The sequence below is a fragment of the Lissotriton helveticus genome, chromosome 2_1, assembly GCF_964261635.1.
Source record: "Lissotriton helveticus chromosome 2_1, aLisHel1.1, whole genome shotgun sequence".
Lineage (NCBI taxonomy): Eukaryota > Metazoa > Chordata > Amphibia > Caudata > Salamandridae > Lissotriton > Lissotriton helveticus.
In genome coordinates, this window is record NC_136059.1 from 1,572,489,739 (window position 1) to 1,572,513,846 (window position 24,108).

Consider the following 24,108-nt stretch of genomic DNA (forward strand, 5'->3'; position numbering starts at 1 on the left):
ACCCCTTACAAAAGTATTTGATATGTGTAAAGAGGTGCAAGCATTGTAGAAGCCAATAGGTTTGCCTTTTGTGTAGTGCCTGCACAGAGAGATAAACAAACCAGGTTCTTGCATTAACACATGCATGAACATATGTATGCAGAGCAACATGCCTAAAGATACCCATGTGCACAGGCCAGCAGACATACAAACACCCATGAACACAGTCCACCAGATATGCAGTTACCCTGGACTTTAAGTGGGACGGGTCCTCCTGGGTCTCAGACTTGATTGTCATTTTAAATGAACATTAAAACGTGCTCCTTTCTTTTTTTTTATTTCAGTAAATTTACACGGTGCATAACATATAGATGGGAGAGTGATTCACAGAGAAAAGAAAAAGGAGAAAAGTGCCCGGGGAGGGGGGGGGGGGGGATGGGAGGGAAATGTTGTGGGGAGGCACATAAATCGATTATCTTGGCAATTAAAACTTCTGACTGCGGCTGTGCAGTTCCGGCATTGTGTTCCTTTGTTAGTACATGCCCTCCATTCAATAGTCGTCTGTTTCTCCCTCCCTCCCCCCTACTGTCTTTTGATTGTCACACGCTCATTTGCTACTTGCCCATCCCCTTAGCCCCCAGAGCTGAGAGAGAGAGAAGAGAGAGTGAAGAAGCACAGGGTAGGAGCAGTAGTAATGGTGCGGTAAAGGGGCGGTGTCCTGTTATCGTTCCTTTGCTCAATTGGGGCTCCTCTGGCTGCTTGTGCGAGGACAAGTAGTTGTCCAGTGATCACCACATTTCGCATTTCTTTTGGGGTGTCTGTGTGTGCTTGGCCGTTATGGTGTCTGCTCCCCTTAGGAATGTCACCCAGTTGAACCATGCTTTGAATGTGGCTTTCGTCGTGTCCTTCCAGTTGGACAGTACCGTCTTGACTGCTGCCGTCAGCAGTAGATCTATCAGGTCCCTGTCCTCTTTGTTTTTGATTGAGGGGGCCATGAAGCCTATTGCCATACTATGATATTCCAGTTGGAGTGAGGCGCCGGTCATATCATTTATCAGAGTGCCTATCGTGTTCCAGAACCTCTTGACTTTGGTGCAGTGGAATAGGAGGTGTGCTAAATCTCCGGTGTGTTTGGTGCAGTTCCAGCAGGAATCGCTTTCTCTGATTCCCATGGAGGCTAGGCGGGCGGGGGTCCAGTATGCTTTGTGTATTAGCCAGAATTTAGTTTGGTCTAGGGTGGTGGATACCTTCTTTCTCGACGCGGATGACCAGAGGTCGATCCTCTCCTCCTCGCTGAACTCTCTACCTGTCCATGTTTCCCAGTATTTTGTGATCTTGTTGTTGAGTGTGGTGGATTTGGGACTTAGCGTAGGCAGCATGACACCGACAATGGCGGAAGCCAGCATCATAGTCATACCCAAAGAAGGCAAGGACACCCAGCACCCCAAAAACTACAGGCCAATATCACTCATCAATGTAGACTGCAAAATCTATGCAAAAATCCTGGCGACCAGACTGAACACTTACCTACCCCAGCTCATACACTGCTCGCAGGTTGGATACCTTAAAAACAGAATGTCCCACGACAACACCAGATTGCTCTGTCACATAATAAACCACGCCAGCAAGAGCAACAACGCAGCGGTAATGATAGCCTTAGATGCCGAAAATGCATTTGACAGAGTGTCCTGGCCATTCCTAGACCAGTGCATGCAGAAATTTGGACTGGGACCCAACTACAGGAAGATGGTCCTGGCTCTATATAATGACCCAAAGGCGCGTGTAGTGGTTAACGAGGGGACATCAGAGCTACTCTGCTTAGAACGCGGAACGAGACAGGGATGCCCATTATCACCGGCCCTCTTTCTCCTAGTAATAGGGCCACTGCTCAACATGATACGAACAAATACAGACATAAGCGGGATACCGATAGGGGGAGAAACATTCAAACTAGCGGCATACGCAGATGATGTGCTAATAATAACTGAAAACCCAGAAGAGTCAATTAAAGCCCTCATGAACACCATAGAACAGTATGCACACGTATCAGGATACCAACTGAACAGGGAAAAATCAGAGTGCAAACCACTAAACGTCCATACCATGAAGACGGTACTAGGGACATCTGGGCTCACATGGCAAAAAAAGTCCATCAAATACCTAGGCATCGGGGGGGCGCTAGAGGGCGCACTGCGGGATGGCTGGCTAATCAACCAGCTCCGCCGGACGGACCATAATCTGCTGGAATTCACGCTACTACTGCTACGGATCACAATACTGACGCCGAAAATCGTGCGGCGGAAAGTCAGCGGCGCACAATGGTATGCATCTTAAGGCTGTACCCCAAGTGTAACCGTGGAAAATCTGGTTGAAAAGGTTGCTGTAGACTGCGGCCGGAGCGGGCGAGATGGCGACTGCCGAGGAACGGATACCGCGACCGGCGTCTGAAATCACCACACAGACCAGAGCAAGGTAAAACTTGTTGCCGGAATACAGATTTGTACTGCACTGCGGCATAAGGGGGAAGTATAAAGGCTACCAATTTGTCCGTGCAACAAAGTTCGTTAAATGGTCATAGACACTGTTTGAAATGGTGGTTCTTAGTTAAGCTACGGTGCCCGCCCAAACTTCATATCGGAGCTTCGCCTGCATAACAGGAGGAATTGTGCGTATGTGACAACCTAAACTGTGATGACTAATGTAAGCACCGCAAGGAGAGACATAATTAAACACGGTTGCGTTTTACAGAAATTGGGAACCTACAGGCGCAAACATGATAGCTAAGATGGCGGCGCCCTAGGTTATACAACTGAATACCGGCGCCAGGATTGCAGATGCTGCTCGGATAGCATGCGCACAAACTGACAGGTTATATTACATGAATCATAAATAATTTAATCGATCTCTACGCCCTTTACGATCGCGATCTGCCTGCTGCAGCGTTACTGATAGGCGCTACTGGTGGGCTTTGGGACACACGGAGGAACGTGTAATATATGCGCTACAGAGTGCATGAATGAGCAACGCTATTGTACACGATTGTGCCTGGTTACACACTGAATAAGCTCAATATCGATACACGCAACAAAAGAAATGATCCCAAGAAGTAGCATGGAGTCAATGCCAACTTGTCATCAATATCGTATGATGCACCATGACTCAGCCTAAGCACAACCAACCAATGCATCACTGCCACTGCATTAAATCACGCATTAATACGCAGAGACAATATCTGTACGTGGCACACGAGGAACTGTAGAGGAATCAGAGATTCACGACAAAGGGACAGTGACAAACATTCCTCACTACACGTATTGTAAATATGTTGGGAAGCAGGCGCGCCATATTCGACCGCCGTTGTGTGCTAACTGTGCGTCCTGGTCATAAGGACAGTACACATTGAGGCAGGAATTCGCGCAACCATCCCCCAATCGCTACCTCCACACGCATGACTCAAAAAAGGCGCGAAGCACTGACCTAACTTCCAGAACGGCGCCCGGGCATTCACCAGACGATACAACCTTGGCTGCGAGTGCAGCGGAACCTGTGTTCGACTCTACGACACTCACTGCTCTGCAACTCAACACTGCTCCGTGGGGCGTAATCAACATACCACGCCTGTAGATCAGGAATAACTAATAAAGCCAACGCACCATCACGCTAACTGGGGACGTATTGTCAAAATGGGGAAACCAGACAAGCAGCAACCAACGATTACCTTTGAGAAACGGCGTGCTAACAGGGGACAGCACCCGAACTCAGACACTGAAGCGGAAACAGAGCAATCGACACCCAAGGGTATGGAGGCAATGCTAAAAGCAATGCAAGATAGCCTGCAAGACATGCACGGCAAAATGAATCACCTAACGTCACGCATGGACACCATGGCAGCAAAAGTAGATCGTCATGACGAGCGGTTGGACGAAGCAGAGACACGGATATCTGCAGTGGAGGATACATCGCGAACAAACACCTCTAAATGCACAGGTTGGACGAAGCAGAGACACGGATATCTGCAGTGGAGGATACATCGCGAACAAACACCTCTAAATGCACAGGTTTCGAGAACATTCTGGAGGTGATTCGATCCAAGTCAGAGGATTTGGAAGCGAGATCGCGCCGAAACAACGTGCGCATAGCGGGCGTACCAGAATCAACAAACATGGGCAACGTAGAGACTTATGTGGAAGACATGTGCCTAACTCTATTCGGCAAAGAGAAACTATCTCAAGTCTTCATAGTGGAAAGGGCACATAGAACATTGGCACCACGTCCACCTCCAGGTACTCCACCAAGACCAATAGTGGCCCGCATCTTAAACTACCGCGACAGAGACGCAATATTGAAAAAGATCTTCAATTCCAAAACAACAAACTCGAATTTTATCCTGATTATACGCAGGCGGTACAGCAAGCTCGAAGAGAATTCAACGGAGCCAAGGCGAAACTGCGAGAATTACAAATAGAATATGCCATGCTCTATCCCGCACGTCTCAAGGTGTCCTGGGAAGGCCAGTCCACACTACTCACCACTCCTAAAGCGGCGAACGATTTCATAAAGAAAATTCTCAACCACCGCAAAGAACGTCAAAGACAGCAGCAGGCTACAGAAGACGACTGACTGCAGACAGTGTAGATGTTTTACCCCTGTGAGCATTTGCGGTAAGGATGGCTTGCTTAAGTGACACTGGCACCTTATTGTGCGTCGCACGAATGGGACAACAGAAAATGTTGACATATCTAGGGGTAGGTCCAGGATGTACCTAACTATGGAATATCAGTAAGGGTGTAAACTTTATTGATGTAACACATGGGCTATTTGAACTACTCGTTGCATGAACTATAGTATGGCCGCAAAACAAACTGCGATCTGTCTACGGCGAAAGAACTTATACACTGTGGGAAAAAGCTGCTCGACGACAGAAATGTCCTACTATGCAATGCCAATAGTACATTCCTGGTGGGATGTACTGCACCTACATATGGTTTATCCACTGTTTCAACATGCTGAGTTAGTTTGTGAGGGAGGAGGGAAAGTTTAACGTTAAGTTAATGTGTCATAGGTCAACCAGGCATGGTATGCTATTCTACATATCTGCCCACACGTCTAGGTATGTTCAACGATATTTCCTCTTATTTTGGTAACAAGTACGTGGTCGACTACAATTGGCTGACATAGGCCGCTAAGAGTGGCTGCTTCTGTAGGGATTGTGTGGAGAGAACACATTATAGTTTACCTTGCTTATTACAGTTGTCGCTTTTTGGTTATCATGCACCACAATGGTTTGCCACTGTATTGTCTACACCGATACGTTGATTATGCAGATCCAACTAATGTGGTAAATAAGATGCTTGTACCAACTGGTACCGACAGACTGTTATAGTTTTAAGGTCATGTACAGCTCCAACCACAATATAAGACTAACGTTGTAATAGGAGCAAACTGGTCAAAGACTCTAACGCAAACTGTGTTGGCATGAACTACAAATACCACTCATCAAGGGCAGTGCTGCTTATCTCCCTAATACAACACCACTGATGATCACTGGTTCTTGGCTGTTGACAGGATGGGGGGAAAAAGAGTAGAATATTTAACCACAATACAAATATATAGATATTGCAGTCTACATCCACACCATACACCCAGGTGCTTTGTACCACACAGATAGCCACAAGCGTTAACTGCTTTATGTGGCATGGCACACTACACTGGACACTGCGGCAACAATAATTACTGTGTAGACGTCTCCCACCTGTCGTACGGTTCTTGAGGAGGATTACAAGACTACATACGCATTGCAAGAGCTGTAGTGCTACACACCATACACTAATGGTATAAGTGGGTAACCAGATACACAGCCATGTATATTACACCCACTTGTAACTGGGAACAACATTATGTTTGTAAAACAGGTGTGGTACAGATGGTCCTGTGACATTACTACATATCAGAGATGATGCCGACCTTGTGCGCCGACCAGATCTGTAATGCCGCAATACCGTAGCTGTATAACACATTAGTGCCGTCCACATCTGCTAGTCCGGATGGGGATGTGTAGCCCAGGCGGACCCCCCAATGGGTGTTCCCCGACAAAGTTTCTATGCAATTGGGTTGTTTACTGTGGGTATGGCATCGGCAGGATTGGGCTGCTGTTGTGGGGTGGGGGGAGGTAGGGGGGACTGTTACTGTTATTTATAGATCAGACTACTTGAGATGCATTGCCTGTAGCCAACCGAAACACTGTTATCACAATGTACACAGAAACCTAATACAATATTACTATAATATGCCATGGACCCTCCAGTGTCTGAGGGTGATATCGTTACTAGATGCTAGGAGCAGTATCGATGACTAGTAATACCTTTCCACACCGAACATTAAATGTCCTGTCTTGGAACGTCAGAGGTTTTACGAACCCGAAAAAAATACGTCACATATTCGCTTGTCTGGACAGATGGCGCATTGACATTGTCATGTTCCAAGAGACACATGAATCCCCCCACTCATATGCACAGGTGGGGAGGCGATGGGCCGAGTCGACACATTGCTCCAAATACTCATCCTACGCCAGGGGAGTCTCTATTCTGGTAAAAAAAGGCACGGATTTCAGGATTGATAAGGTAACATTGGACAATAATGGTAGATACGTGATACTAAGGGGTACAATTCGAGGCCGTCAAATGACGATGGTAAACACATATGGCCCCAACATAGACACGCCTGAGTTTTTTCAGGACATCTGGCAACATCTAAACACTGATATTGATCAAACACTAATATGGGGAGGCGACTTTAACATAGCGCTAAACGACGAAGTTGACAGATCAGGAGACACAACAGAACGCCACACACGGGCCAGAACCAAACTGCTAGATATCATACACGATCTGTCCCTAAGAGACATATGGAGAGAGCGTAACCCGGAGGTCAGTGAAGCTACACATGCCTCAGTACAACATGGTAGCTGGTCAAGAATAGATTATTGGCTAGGTTCAGTAGACGTGTTACTATGGACCCACGACATAACACACATGCCCAAAACATTGTCAGACCATAACCCCGTCAAACTGTCATTAAACATCCCGGATTATATACCACCGCCATACAGTTGGCGTTTCAATACAACCGCTCTCACAGATCCCCTATATGTGGACACCATTGGGAAAGCGATTGATGAATACTTCCGACTTAATGCCGCAACCACAGAAGACTCTGGGCTTTTATGGGAAGCATTCAAGGCAACAATACGAGGGGTATGCATCGGCACAACTGCTGGTATTCTAAAAGACATCAGAACACAAATATCGCGTTGTGAATCCTCACTCCGAGCATTAGAGCGCCAATATGAGCTGACCCCGTCTCCAGCCATTCTAAGTACAATTAGAGACACACTCACCGAACATCAAAAATTTGCAGCAGATGAAATTAAGTATCTAAGCAAAAGACATGTGGCTAGAACGTACGGAGAAGGAGGCTGACCAGGCAGAGCTTTAGCTACTAAAATATGCACTGGGCGCAAACCACATATAATCACGAAGGTGGTTGGGGCAGAGGGAGTAACACACACTGATCAAGCAGGCATACTACAAAGCTTCGTACAAACCTATCAGGACCTATACACAACGCGACCGATTGCTACGCAACGGGAAACGCTGCAATATTTGGATGACATCGCTATAGCATGGTTGTCTGATAATCAGCGGCAGTATCTAGCCCAAACACTAACGAGGGAGGAAATTAAAGATGTCATAAAGTCCCTACCGAACGGCAAGGCGCCGGGCCCAGATGGATTCACATGTGAATTCTATAAAACATTCAGCGACGCTCTGTCTCCATATCTAGTCGACATGTTCGGGGAAGCACTAGAAGCGCAGATACTTCCAACCACACTGCACGAAGCGATGATAATAGCGCTCCTCAAACCGGGAAAAAGACCCGGACGCCTGCCACTCATATCGCCCCTTGTCCCTGATAAATGTAGATTCCAAAATATTGGCTAAAGTTCTAGCTGCCCGTTTACAACCACTCATGACCGCACTAGTCCTACCCGACCAATCGGGATTCATCCCATCTCGCAACACCACGCATAATACAAGAACACTATTTGCTACAGCACATTACCTCACACCGACCACGAAAGCAGCAGCAATCATGCTAGACGCTGCGAAAGCGTTCGACGCCATCGAATGGTCGTATTTGATAACTATTCTGCACAGGATGGGCTTTCCCAAGGTTTTTATTCAATGGGTGCAATTACTTTACACCAAACCAACTGCTAGAATTAAAATAAACGGATATGTATCGGACGCCATTAATATAGAGAGAGGAACGAGGCAGGGTTGCCCCCTATCTCCCCTGCTATTCGCCTTGGCACTGGAACCACTAGCATGCATAGTAAGACAGAAACACCACCACCTGGCACTTCAATTCCCTAGCAGACCACTGCATATATCGCTATATGCCGACGACATGCTATTATACGTTAAAGATCCGTCTGTTAATCTGGACCCACTCTTAAGAGTATACATAAAATTTGGGGGGTTTTCGGGCTTACAGATAAACTGGGATAAATCATCTATATTTCCGTTAACTCATTCCACGCAACAATACACGTCTGAATATCCACTAGAATGGCAGACTGACCCTATAAGATATCTGGGCATTTGGTTTCATCGTGACCCCGAAGTGGTCATACGAACCAACTATGGTAGGGCAATTGACACGCTAGAAGAAAGGGTCAAGAGGTGGATCCAACTCCCGCTGTCATTAGCAGATAGGATGGCGATCGTAAAAATGGTGATACTCCCTAAACTCCTATACCTTTTCAACAATATCCCGATTCAATCTCCACGGGAGGTATTCAAACGCATCACGACCATGGTCCTGCAGCTAATATGGGGAGGCAAGAAAGCGCGAATAAAACTAGATATACTAACACTGCCCGTTCACAAAGGAGGTTGGGGCGTACCAAACTTTTGGTTATACTATCTGTGTGCTCAAGCCCAATACGCAACACACTGGTACCACACCACCCCATATCTAACACATGTGGCGGTGGAAGAAGGAGACGCTGCTCCAGTCCCACTGGATGCCATAATCACGCACATAAGACCCCCGCTTCATCACAATGACATAAATACGATAGACACTACAAACTCAGCTTGGAGAACACCAGGCCAAATGATCCGCAAACTACCACTCTATGCTCCGTCTGTACCCCTACATCACCACCCCAATCTCTCTGTCACAAATGAAGAAGTGGGCATGAACATCTTACAGCAAGTAAGCCTATGCACAATGGGTGATATCTATAAAGACGGTACCTTCATTACGGATCAAGACTTAGCCTTTGTTCAGAATCCGACACTGCTATTCCGCTTCACGCTTCACAGACTCAAAGGGGCAATAAAACAGCACTACCCGACCTTCCCGGCAGAACCACCGACTCTAGACACCCTACAACTATTGATCACCTCCCCAAATACGTCACATTTGGTGTCACGTTTATATGTACAAGCACAGGCGGAGTTAGATCACAGGGCGACTAGGGCACTGAACAGGTGGAACGAACAACTCGACACTCCCCTCACAGAAAAAGAATGGGAAACCACATGCACTCTCACGACAATGCTCACGCCAAACGGCAATTTACGTGTAATCCATTTCAAATACCTACACCAGGTATACTATACACCAGCCCAACTATATAGATATGGCCTACGCGAGGAGTCGCGTTGCAAGAGATGCGGCCAGGACCAAGCGGATTTTATTCATATGGCATGGAAATGTCTGAAGATACAGGCCTACTGGGTGGTGGTGATGGAAAAACTGACAGACATGATAGGGGTGCAACTGACATGTACAATCACGAACTGTCTCCTGGGAATACTACATAATGTAAAGGCCACAAAACGTAAATTTTGTGTAATAGCATTACTATTGGCCAAACGCAGAATCTCAATGTGCTGGGACAGCCCAAACACACCTCAAGTCAAACAGTGGTTGAGAGACATGTCCTATTGTCAAGATACACTTAGTACATACGAGGAATCACTTCCCGCTAGATCCAGACCCAAGGATTACTGGACCTATCTCACGAATTACTTAAACACACCATTGGAGGATTGAACGGCACATGGCTTAATGACTATAATTGATGTATAGAGGTTTCGACTATTACAAGCTATTTCTTTTGTAGGGTTGAGTGCGGAATGCTGTAGTGGGCTGATCTAGTTATGTTAAATAAATGTTAGTTCAAGGAAAGAACAAAACAGTAAAAAAAAACGAAACCAAAATAAATAAATAAGAAACATCAAAACGCGGCCGGCCCAAAGTGGTTGTAGGCGACTTGCTGTGTAACCCACCAACTGTTGTTTTACGAAAATGTCATGCTGCCGGCCTATCTAAGGTTGTGGGCAATAAGCTGTGTACTCTGAACGCATGTCAACAATAAAGGTCTTGTTAATAAAAAAAATAAAAAAATACCTAGGCATCCTCTTTGAGAAAGACCTCAGATCCACGCTAGACCAGAACGAACAGGCAATACTACGTAAAATCAAAGAACGTACAGAGGGGTGGTCACCCAAGTTCACCACATGGTGGGGTAGGGTGGAAACGATCAAGATGATGCTAACGCCGATAGTGAACTACATGCTTAACATGCTCCCACTGGTCAACACAGCGGACTTCCACAAAAATCTAGACAAACTGCTCAACACGTTCCTGTGGAAAGGCAAGAAGCCAAGAATTAGCCTACAAAAGCTGAGACTAGCCAAAGGGCTGGGGGGGGCTCAATATAACAAACTTTAAGATATTCCAAACGGCATGCATAGCAAAACAAGGACTACACTGGCTTACCCCTAAACATGAATACACCCCGGCCTGGCTCTGGCTGGAGAAAAGGCTTCTAGGAGGCATGGAACCCATCGCACTACTCACCGCAACCAGACACCCCGCAATTAGGCAGAACCCTATACTAAGGAACACTAGGATGGCCCTCCTTAAGATAGACAAGCTTCTAGACACAAGCGTGAAAAACGTGCTCCTTTCTAACGCTGTTTTCATGTCCATAACTTTCCAGCAAAAACACTGACTAATTTCGGAACGAGTGTTAAAAAACGTTAAGGTAATCCGTGTAATTCATGCTTATTTTTCACATGCTTTACTTAATCTTGCATTCACTGTCTGTGAGTGCTTTCTTTTTCCAGGATGTTGTGTTACTATTTTTATTCTGGCAGCTTAGTACTGTTGCCTAGAGCATAATTGAAAATGAATCGCATCCAGGAGTTTATAACAGGGCACAATTGAGCTGTGGCTGAAAGCAGTGGAGTTTTTCTCAGGGACAGCCAGGGGCAAAACGGTGTAGAGAATTTTTGGTCATCCAATCCTTGGCCTCTCTGCAACGGGCGCAGAGCAATGGCCACGTATGTCAGCTCCAATTGTGACTCTTTGCAAATGTTTGGGTAGGGTGGCACTCTACAAGAATGTTAGTGTATATGTTTTAGTCCCAGCCTTAATTGTGAATGACCCGCCCCTTTCACGGACCCCCCCCTTTTTTTTCATCCCCCTAAAACATTAGCTCCAGAGCCTCATCTCTACTCAGCATTAAAAGTATCCAACTGTTCACCATAGGATTGAATTTCAGTTTTGTCCTGCGCTGAGATTTCTGCACATCCGACAAAATTACCAAGTCCGTTCCTGTAGTGTGACTGAAGATTTTTCAACTAAAAACTGAAAAGCTCCACAGCATTAGTTGCACTAACCTGCTTTCAGGAGCCGACTTCCTGTTGCATGGCGGTGGCTACAGTTTCAGTTTTGACCGGAGTGGAAAGGTTTTTCAACTCAAAAAAGTGACAAATTTACTATTTGAATTAGGATTTTGAAATTGTGTACAACTTGGGCTTCCAGACTTCAGCAGGGCCAATCCACTTGTTGAATCTGATTAGAGCTCTATTGCAATTGGCTCAAATCGCACCTAGGTTCAGATCTTCCACCATTATTGAGTATCAATGGTTCTTTGTGCTTTTTGGTGCTGTTTCTACTTAAAATGTTTACAAATAATTAAATCTCTGTTTCCGCATATTGGATTTTTGTCATTTTGGTGTAATTTTATTTATCACATTTTACCCCAGTTTTCTGATTTAAATTGGTATGTTTATTGCTTGGCGTTCTGACTGTATTGCTGTTTTGCAACTGTATACATACCTTACACATTGCTGTACATTAAGTCTATCTGCTCTGTGCCATAATTAGCAGACGGTTCAGTTCAGGTTAATATAATGACATTGAGGGTTCAGCCTGACAAGAGTTTCAGATTATTCACCCCCTCCAGATTCTTACATGTGTGAATACTCCTGCAAAGTTGAATGAATGTTGAAAGTATCTGGACAAACCCAGACCTGCAGCTAACACTCACAGTGTCATGGTACTGAAGCTGTACACTAATGATGAGACCAAACAAGGCTTAGTCAGTCTGGGTTTTTTAATTTCCCATCTGAGGTGGCCTGTCCTGACCAGAAGTCAAATTAAAATAAAACCAGCCAACATTAAAACCCACCAGATTGTGTTTCTCTGCAGTGAAAAATGTATGTGCTATTTATATAGTCATTACAGTGGAAGAAGCAGCTCCAGTCTATTCTTTATAGTATGCAGTAGTATTTTTTCTAGTGTCAGGTAAATGAGTCTTAAGAGACAATACTTCACTTCTTTCCCATGGAGTATAAGTCCATTGCTCCTTAAATCTGTCCGCCACTGCCGCTCGAGTACCATTGCCGCGACCATCTGTTAATTCTGGTATCTCTGGGTGATATATGGGATGAACCTCTCTCATAGGAAACTGAGACACTGACCTGGGACTTTTCTCATGTAATCTTCCCCTATAAGCTGTTATTGTCGCAACATTAGTAAAAAACTGTACTGGCCCCAATTCACTTATATACTCCCGATCTCTAACATCATATAACATTTGAGGTACTTCTGCTTCAAAGCACTGCTGCCAAAGACCAATTAAGGTTGCACACATATGTTTAAGGGCATGCTGTTGTATGAAAGGCTCAAAATCTCCCATAGTTGCCCAGACATCCTCTACAATATAAATGGGATGACAGGCCCACTGGGCAGCCTGATTAGCTATTACCTGTTTCTCGTCATCTCCCACATCAGATCGCACTAGCAGTCCCTTACGCTCTTTAAATTTCATCCAGTCTCTATCTTCAAATCCATGTACCGATGTCCCGGTACTCATTAATATCGCAGGATGTAAAACCATAGTAGGAGAAGCAGCAGACGTCGAAGGCACTAACGCCGCCAATGGTTGCGTCGCAAGAGAAATAGCTAGCAAAAAAGACTCTGAGACAATAGGTGTAGCAGGGGTACTAACTGTCGCAGTTGACACAGATTGCAAAGAAACAGAAGGAAGAGGAGGAGGGGGAGCCAAAGCCACAGCTGGTGGAATAACAGCAGTAGATACAGGGATAGAGACAGTAGACGCAACTGTAATGGGTGGGTGTGAAGGCACCGGAGCAGTGGGATATATTCTTTGTGGGGCATATGGAGGCGGAGGTCGAGTATCTAACAATTCTTCCATAAAAGTGTCATCTTCTTCCTGAACCACATATGATTTATCAATTTGTAATTAAAACCTTCTATCTTCGCATTCAACACCCTTTTCCTGTTTTTCCCTATCATATGCTACAGCCTTCTGGGTCAATGTCTGTATTCTTCCTTTCCAAGCCTCTTTTTCTGCCTTCAGTCATCGCCTCTGTCTAGCTGCTCTCTGTGATGTCCTGAGGGAATCAAACATAGACTGCTTACGTCGTCTCTTAAACAACTGCTCTTGTAAATACTCAATCTTTTGTTCATCAATACCGCCTGTAAACAGCCATTGTAACTCGTGATTATCCCTCGTATACTTGTGCCATAATGTACTAAACATAATAGTCCCAAGACTATGCCTCACATAGTTATCAAAATTCTGAGTCTTCTGGGGGCGCCGGCTGACTGCCTTCCAATCGAGCATCAGTAGACGAACAACGACAACACAAAGAAAACAGCTTACTTATAATAGGCATTCTGAAAAGAAAACAAGTCCACTATTTTATGCCTAGCAAAACAATTGCAAATGTTTTTATCTCAAAGACGGTCCTTAGACTGTACCTAATACAAACCAAAATGGTACCATATCCATAAAGAACCAAAACAAACTCACCTAATATATACAGGTCAAACGAAGTTATTCTCCACTGCCGACTCTTCAGACCAAACGGTCAGAGTCAAGGGTTTCACCATTCAGGACTCCAGTCAGGATGACCACTGGGTGAGGCAGCGTCTGGCGAGACAGAAGGGGCAGCTGCGAGTTCCAGGAACTTTTCGTTCAGGGATCCTTGATCCATCGGTCCGACCCGGCGATGGCCTCAACCTCCCCCCGTCCGTGGAAGGGATGGGTCACTCACCCGAAGGAGTCCCTGTTTGACAGAAAGAAGTGACCCGATTAGGGTCACCCGGGTCACTCACAACCACCTCTCAGCCTTCCGTACCAAATGAAGAAACTGTCAGACAGTAGAGAATACAAACCAATAGTAGTTTATTCAAAGTACACTCAGAGCGGAGCCCTCTCTGCCCAGTTGCTAGGAGTGCTGCAGAGAGACTGACATCAGCAAGCATAACAATACATTATGTACATTTCGAAACCAATGTAAGAACGCCCACCATGGAATTTTCCAGAGAGACGCAGCTGGACCATAAATTACAAAGGAGTAAGTTTTGATTCTGTGGCCAGGCACACATATCTACCAGTCAAGGTCATTCTGTCCTTGGGAGGACTACATCTAAAAGGAAAGGTATGAGCTAATAAGAACAGTGCATTCATTAACTCCTGAAGAAACATAACTTAGAGAAGGCTGTTTCTCAGAAGTGGCAAAGAATTCGTTTCTATCATAATACAAAATGGCACCTGTACACAAAATGGCACAGCGAATGCTAACTTACGTAAAACAATGCAACAGCATGATTTTTATTCCAACAAATGTTAACTCCCCGACATCCAACGTACACACCAACACTGGGGCAAAAGTACAGCTGGCCACATGAGTAAGATATCGGTAAGTAAGCAAGTGCCAATATGTGCGCATTTGTTTAGTCTGCTAATGTAAAGGCTGCTTGAAAACAAGTATTGGATTTAGATTTTGGGAATGAACAGCAAACAATGTGCAGATGCTGCTGAACGTGACCCGGCATCTGTAAAATTACATCGGGACAAGTTCAGCATTTCTCATTGGGGTCCAACATCTTGGCAGGGTGGATGGTTTTTACCCTGTGAAAACAGTGGATAGATGCTGTCTACTTGCGTGTACCCCCAACACGTGCCCTAACATAACTAAATATACAATGTGCACGGGCTAGCAGGTATACCAACACCTGTGCGTGCAAGCCACCAGGAATGCAATTACCGGTGCATCCGGGTCTCAGACATGGTAGTAATTTAAAATAGACACTATAAGACAACAAACCTGAACTGCCAGCCCATCAACAAGAACTGTTGCGAGAAAGAAAATTACATAGGGGTGCCAACTGCCTCTCTGAATGGAATACACTGTCGGCTTTAGGCGGGCTGATAGGCAGGCTGATTTGTCAAACTGAACAATGAGGCTGTTACACACTGCCTGCTGCACGCGCACGCCCTTTACAGTATCAGCCACACTACAGGAAGCTATCTTTATCCTCAAACTACAGTGAAACACCACTAACAGCACACTAATGTTCCTACAGTATCAGTCACAGACTAACAGAATCACTTACAGACCCTTCACAATAGTGACAAGGATCTAGGATTTGATCTAGGATTTGTGTGCAAACCTGAGGTGGCGTGCTGTGCCCTGATGACATAAATGACTTAAGAACGGTATTTCTTGACCTCGCCCATCACTCCCAAACATTTGTGGTGTCCAAGCATCATTCCCTTCAGATCAAAGCACACACATGGTAAATAATTTGTAGATAGCCGAACTCTATAATTGTGGGCTCAAGTCATGTAGACTTTCAGTCAGTCCTTGATGTAGATAACAACATAAATTAAACCAGTAATCCCAAATGTACAACCCAGACCAGAGGGAGTATAATCCAGGCAAGCTTATTTCTGCTGGATGGAAAACCAGAACTACAAACTGAAAGTCACCCTCATGACACGGGGTCACGGGACAACTCTGGAATACCTTTTAGTTACTGTTACAGATTTTCTTTTCAGAAGTTTATATCAAAGCTGGGCTTCTCGTAGAAATCTTGGAAACATTTGGATATGTGAACCATGTTCTTTCACAGGTGTGGGACGGTCACACATTCTAGTTATTTTAAACAAGTAGGACAAGCATTGTCGAAGCCAATAGGCTTGCCTTTTGTGTAGTGCCTGCACAGAGAGATAAACAAACCAGGTTCTTGCATTAACACATGCATGAGCATATGCAGGCAGAACAACATGCCTAAAGATACCCATGTGCACAGGCCAGCAGACATACAAACACCCATGAACACAGTCCACCAGATATGCAGTCACCCCGGACTTTAAGTGGGACGGGTCCTTCCGGGTCTCAGACTTGATTGCCATTTTAAATGAACATTAAAACGTGCTCCTTTCTGACCCTGTGTTCATGTCCATAACTTTCAAGCAAAAACACTGACCAATTTCGGAACGAGTGTAAAAAAACGTTAATGTAATCCGTGTAATTCATGCTTATTTTTCACATGCTTTACTTAATCTTGCATGCACTGTGAGTGCTTTCTTTTTCCAGGATGTTGTGTTACAATTTTTATTCTGGCAGTTTAGTACTGTTGCCTAGAGCTTAATTGGAAATGAATCGCATCCAGGCGTTTAAAAACTGTGCACAATTGAGTTGTGGCTGAAACCAGTGGAGTTTTTCTCAGGGACTGCCAGGGGCAAAACGGTGTTGCGAATTTCTGGTCATCCAATCCTTGGCCTCTCTGCAAAGCGCGCAGAGCAATGGCCATGTATGTCAGCTGCAGTTGTGACTCTTTGCAAATGTTTGGATAGGGGGGCACTCTACATGAATGTTAGTGTATATGTTTTAGTACCACCCGTAATTGTGTATGACCCGCCCCTTTCACGGACCCCCCCCCCTTTTTTCATCCCCCTAAAACATTGGCTCCAGAGCCTCATCTGTACTCAGCATTAAAGTATTATCCAACTGTTCACCGTAGGATTGAATTTCAGTTTTGTCCTGCGCTGAGATTTCTGCACCTCCGACACAATTACCAAGTCCGTTCCTGCAGTGTGACTTTGAAGATTTTTCAACTAAAAACCGTAAAGTTCCACAGCACATGGTCAGTGACGGCTACCCCCCCCTCCCAATGGACCCACATCAACCCGAACACAGACATGAAACATAATTGTCTTTGGAAGGCGGGGGATCCGAAGACCCCCGGCCGTATTTATTAAGATATAAAACAATAAAATTGGAATATAAATTATCAACATTTCCTATGCAAAATAACAGGATATTAGATACAATATTTTCAACATGTATGAGAGGCTAACCTTAACAAACTTCTAATACAGATTGTTTCCTAACCGAATCTAACATCCTCATCTTAATTTTGCATACTTACATTTCTGGCCATATGGCAAGGTCGCTAACCGGTGTCAGGTCCCACTAGCTGCGCCTCCCCGTAGGTGCGCATGCGCAGCCGAGCCCGTTAATTACTCGGTCCACGCCGTGAACTCCATTTACCCACTAAAGGAGGGCCCTTACTCTGCGCCATTCGCTGACGTCATGAGTCCGCGCGGGGGTGGCTACCGGCCTATGGGAAGCGTGACTCACCCACCTGCGCCCCTTTGAAGCACCAGTTGACCCTGCCCCTGAAGTTCTAGGAGGGGCCAGTGGCCCCTCCCCCCCCGGGCGGGCACCTCCGAGGATGATGCCACCCCCCCAGACCTTAAAATAGTTGCTCACCGGTCATGACCTTACCGCATGTCCACACCTAATAAATACGACGACCTGTGGAAAAAGAACTAAAGGACAACTACACTAACTAAATCACCATGTTATGCCAACATTGTCGAACTACTAAGGGAAAAAGGCCTAAACACAATTGTAACCAGACATTATACATCAACACCACTTTGTAAACTGGGAAAAAAGGCGTAAAGAAAAACTTACACAAGATATTTACACAATAAACCGGTATCAAACAATGCAAAACAACTTATAATTCCAGGGATGGTGGGTGGGGAAAAATCAGGCAGCCCCGAGCGCGGGGCACGACCAGTGTGGGGGAGCATCCGGGCAACAAGGGCCATCCGAGTGCTCCCCCCGCCTTTATTCCAGGGAGCGCAGGGAGGGGGCAACAAGCCCCCTCCACCCGCCCCCTCAGCAGCCCGCCCCCCCCCTGACCCGGAAGTCTTCCTTCGCCTTCCGGGTCACGGTCGGGTGCCAGCCAATCGGTGGTGAGGCGCACACCCCCGCGTCATCACTGGACGCCGGGAGGTCACGCCCCACCACCGGGAAGCAGGGGGAGAGGGGAGTCGCCGCACCGCCATGCGGGCGGGGGGGCCAATGGCCCCCCTTTTCATTAGTTGCACTAACCTGCTTTCAGTAGCCGACCTCCTGTTGCATGGCGGTGGCTACAGTTTCAGTTTTGACCGGAGTGGAAAGGGTTTTCAGCTTAAAAAAGTGACAAATTCCCCATTTCAATTAGGATTTTGAGATTGTTTCGAACGTGGGCTTCAGCAGGGCCAATCCACTTTTTGAATCTGATTAGAGCTCTATTGCGATTGGCTCAAATCGCACTTAGGTTCAGATCTTCCACCATTATTGAGTATCATTGGTGCTTTGCGCTTTTTGGTGCTGTTTCTACTTAAAATGTTTAAAAGTTATATCTCTGGTTCCGCTTATTAGAATTTTGTCATTTCGCTGTCATTTTGTTTATTACATTTTACCCAAGTTTTCTAATTTAGTTTGGTATGTTTATTGCTTAGCGTTCTGACTGTATTGCTGTTTTGCAACTGTATAAATACTTTACACATTGCTGTACATTAAGTATATCTGCTCTGTGCCATAATTACCAGACGGTTCAGTTCAGGTTAATATAGTGACATTGAGGGTTCAGCCTGACAAGAGTTGCAGATTATTCCTTGGGGTGGTCAGTCGACCACCCCATAATAATAATAATCCAGATTCTTACATGAGTGAATACTCCTGCAAAGTTGAATGCATGTATGAAAGTAGTTGGCCGAACCCAGACCTGCAGCTCACAGTGTCGTGGGACTGAAACTGCACACTAATGATGAGGCCAAACAAGGCTTAGCCATTCTGGGCTTTTTATTTTCCCATCTGTAGGGGGCCTGTCCTGACCAGAAGACAAATTAAAATAACAGCATCCAACATTAAAACCCACCAGATAGTGTTTCTCTGCAGTGAAAACTGTATGTACTATTTAATAGTGCAAATGTGGCTGAAATCTCAAATTCGAATTTCTTGAAATCAAAATGTCTTCTTCATTTCAGTTTTCTTTATTCAGATTGGTTTACTTACCAATGTCCTATTTGGATCGTGAAAATGCACTGTCATATAATATCCCTGACTGTACCTTGTAAATACATTCAATAAAAAAAGTATTGGAAATAAAGAAATAAAAAAATGCTTCTTTATGTTTCACCAGCTGCTTCTTATTTGTTTCCTGTACTTTTAGGAGCACGGCGTCCTTCATCCCGGTCTACCCCTGGGACAGCTGCTTCCCTTAAAGGGCCAGTGGACAAGCAGGATAGCTCACAGTGATGGCTGCATGTTACAGCCAGCCCTAAGAAACATCTTTTGGATACCAGTGGCAAGACAAATAATGCTTATATTTTTTATTGTGAAATAAAGAAATTGCCCCGATGATTTTAAATATAGTAATGATTCAAATGAACTGAAGCTGTGTTTTTTAATCTGCAACTTGATGGAGAACTCTAAAGAAATTATACTTAACAAGAAATACGGTTAACCTCATTTGATGTTCCATTACTATGTGCAATATATAACTGTGTTCGATGTATTTTTAATTTAGCTCCATATTTTCTGAACTGCTTTTTTCTGTTCATATTTAGTCAATTATTATTTTCTGGATTGTGAGTGAAATGAGACCAGGGCACATCTCCGCATCCCAGAAGGAAGGAACGAAAGCGGTTCGACCGTCTCATACAAGAGTGGGCTTCTGATGTAAAAGAGATGAAGTGAACAACATGTGGTGCCCCAAGGTCAATGCCCCCCCCACACCCCCTGCACTGAATAACCCAGTCCCTGGAAGGCCTGAGACCGTATTGCACTAATGAGGAGCAGTGTCCATGTTTGAATAGGGTTCACCCTCTCTGGGTTCTACCTGGTGCAAGCAGGGACTGTGCGTCATTGTACAAATATGTTCTGTACCCAGATAGATGCGCTGTTACAAACTGCTGGGCGGTCTTTCAATGCAGAGGGGCCAGCCTTGTTTTTAGGCCGAGCCTAGAGCCAGTGTGCATGCGCTGCAAGACTTGCTGTGGTTGAGTAGCGGTTAGAAGCCCCGCCCACTCTCCGCCCATATTTGCCATTGGCTTGTGTTATTATCTACCCTAAATGCTGGTTTCTGATTTGTCAACAGGCTTGTTAGTCCCTTCTTAGTACCGCCTCCTCTTTGTTTGTCACCTCCCATGGCGACTGGCCCCTTTACTTCAGTTGTTACACAGTACGAGTTATTTAGACTGTGAGCACTATTTTCTTTCTTTATTTTCTTTTACTGCAGGCACCATGTGCTTTGGTGCCTTCTTTATCCCCCTCCTGTTGTCGTGCCTTGTTTACCTCCGCCCTCCCTCCCGTTGTCCATGCCTTCTCCCTCACCGGGTAGCAGGTGGGGTGGCGCTGAGGGAGAAGGTGCCTACCATTTGCAATGCAATAGGTCTCCATTTACGCAAGTTTAACATGTTTACTGTGGTCGCGATTTTGCGGAAGTGCGGCACTTCCACAAAACGGGCGGGGCCGCATCGGCCATTGGCAGACGGCAGCACTGGGGAGGTAGTGCTGCCGTCAGCCAATGGCCGATGGCAGCATGGAAGGGGTTAAGCTATTGGCATTGTAAATGACAATGCCTTTTATTTATGTTTTGTTTTTAAAATATAAATAAATGCATTGTCATTGCAAATGCAAGACCTATTGCATTGCAAATGCTTCTTTAATGAGCAGGCAAGGCTTCCCTCCAAGTGGGTGCGATATGTGACTGCATGCTCCTTTGGGAGAGACATGAGGTGGTCCCTGGGTCTCCAGTACCCCATCACATGCAGAACACTCGGTTGGGATACTAAGGGCCAGATTTATCATTTATGCATAGTAACGCAGCAAGCCACCTTGCTTCACTGCACTGTGTGGAAGGGAAAGGGCAGAAATAAGCTGCATTTACACTTATATGGAACATTCCTGTCCTTTCCTAGCACTGGCACACTTTTGGCTGCATAGTATCAATGCAGACACCCTTGTGTCATGGTGAAAGGGTGCCTTCATTGTAGGCAGGATTGTTTTTGTGCAGGAAGGCAAGCCTTCCTGCACAAACAGAATGCATAGAGGCATTTTCCTCTTTCTATGTGTGCTGCAGAATGCGGCACATGTAGAAAGAGGAAAACATGAGAAGAAATAAAGATCTTTCTCCTCGTTACGCCTCACCTGAGGAGGCGTAGCATTTGAATGCATTCCAAAATCTACCACTAATGGTAAATCTGGGAATGCACCAAAATCCATGGATGGATGCATGTGAACATCCACGCTCCAGCCATGGCATTCCTCCCTGCCGCAGAGTAAGGCAAGGCAGCAATTTGCGCCGCCATGAGTTACTCTAGATTGATCAAGCCCCACAGGGCCATGCAAGGTGGCCTTAAGTGGCTTGATAAATCTCACGTAGGTGTTGCGTTGCCCTTATGCTCATTGCAAAGGTGACGTAAAACCTTGATATATCTTTTGTTTACTGTGTACCAATTCCTATGCATGCCTCCTAACAGTTTGTTTGCCCCTGTACTTGTGTTGGTAATATAGCACATGGGATAAAATGTTCCCTCATTTGCGTGGGACCACTCCCCCATTCAAAATGAAGAAATGCCACCTTGGGATGATGCAGGTGCAAAACGTGCTCTGTAAGGGTAGGTGAATGTTTTGCCATTGAGCAACATTCCGTCCATCATCTTGTGTGTTTTGCTGTTCACCCTATGTGGGAAGGGTATGCTCAGACGTGAGTCCCTTGCTCACTTTGCCACTGGAGTCAAGCTATCCTGGCTGAAGAAGGCTGATAGCCAGAAACCAGTCCTAGGATGCTTGATTCCAGTCCAGGAAAGATATGGCTTGGCAGTTCGGGCTGGACTGTTCCTATGAGGCACAGGGTCAAGACTGATTTGCATATGGCCATGTCTGAACTGGGGTGGCTTGGTGAGCAAAATAACGATGGATTAAACCCAGATCTGTGACTGGGGTGAATGTTTTGCCATTGAGCAACATTCCGTCCATCATCTTGTGTGTTTTGCTGCAAGGGGAGGCGGCACAAGTTTCTGCGATCACGATTAGAATAATGAAGTGCAGAGTGGCACAAAGAATGGACAGGCTCATTGGTAATATGGCCCCTGGTGTTGTAGCAGTTCAGTAACATCACCTGAGTACTCGCCTTTCCTCCCACAACTATGCAGAGGCACGAAGTATATATGTGCCATTTATTTGGAAACTGACATTGTGAATGTGGTCTTTACTCCTAGGAAAGAGAGATAAAGATGTTCCCTTTTGAGGGTATATAAAACACCCTTATTGTACTAACCTGATCTGGAGTTATTCATTGCACACATACATACATACAATGAAAGACAAGCACACCAAGCCTACTGACTAATTCCCTTTGGGGGCAGTAAGTAGTGAGTGTAGGTCGACACCTGAATTCCCATTTTTTTCTAATCAAGACAGGCTCCTCAGACTACCCTATTTTCTGATCTTTGTGACTCTCTTAGGCACAAACACCTCCATCCCTGATGTTCGAGCAAAACAGAACATTGTTGTTGAATGAGTACTGCAGAGTTCAGGGTCTGAATCTGGGAAATAAATATTGATTTCCTTGCAAAGGGAACTGACAACGAATGACCTGTCAAGATTCTTTACTCCAGCAACCTGTTTAGGTTTCAGCGGCAGCTGGCAACCCCCGAAAGTGTTGAGGCATGCAAGTAGGTCGTGGGTGGGTGCAATGTCTTTGTTGAGTAGCCAGGACCGAAATGAGCAGGAAGAGGAAAAATAAAGGTCAGAAATGAGCAGAAAGAGAAAAAATAAAGGTCAGAAACTAGCAGAAAGAGTAAAAAACAACAGTCAGAAAGAGGAACAAAAAAGGCCAGAAACTAGAAGAAAGAGGGAAAATAATGGGCAGAACGAGAAGAGAGATTACTTACCCACTCTTCTGGCTCATTTCCTCCAGTCGCTCAGCGCTAGAAGCTTGAAGAAGTTGAATTCTCCGCACCAATCCAGCCGCTGCTCTCATGCAGCTAAAAATGTCCAGCAGCATGAGAGCAGCGCCAGGATTGGCTGTAGCGGGCTGCCTCAACACTCCTACAGGCACTGTGTGTGCCTGTGCCTGCTCTCCAGCCCGCTGTCTGAGCCAGCTGGGTGGAAAGGTTTACACTGCGCAACGCAGGTTGGCCATCGTAAGACAGCAGTCAAAGTGATATGCGCAGCATAAACTGTTGAAGTGAGCACCACTCCCCTGCTGCCAGTCACTAGCAGTGGCCCCACCCCCAAACACCATCTCAGGCTGGGGAAAGGGAATAATAAAATGGTAATAAATGTAATTTATTACCATTTTATTTTTCACCTTTATGACGCTGTCAGCAGGGGGGCGATGCTTCGCTGCCTTAAAGGAGGAGCCGCTGCTGCTAGGTTTCACACCAGCCTAGCCACTAGTACCCAGATAACATATATTGTAATGGACAGTGCCTTATTTGTAAAACAATGAGTGTTGGTGTCCAAAGCTCTCCTCAGAAGGACATGGCCGGTCAATTAAATGTTGGGACGTTGAGTACGAAGGCTGCAGAGTCTTAAATCCACCTCATGCCTCTTTAATCCACTACCAGACACTCCCTGCTCTTTATACACTCCC

At 45.5% G+C, this 24,108-nt stretch overlaps 1 protein-coding gene across 1 annotated transcript in view; it reads left to right on the forward strand.

The window, feature by feature from the left end:
• Positions 1-19,894, forward strand: part of LOC144819856 (cysteine-rich protein 1-like) — a 356,589-nt gene extending 336,695 nt beyond the window's left edge. The window contains exon 4 of the mRNA XM_078677587.1: positions 19,678-19,894. Coding sequence (XP_078533713.1) covers positions 19,678-19,763 — 86 coding nt within the window. The 3' untranslated portion in view covers positions 19,764-19,894. The remainder of the gene's footprint in view (positions 1-19,677) is intronic.
• Positions 19,895-24,108: the final 4,214 nt, after the last annotated feature.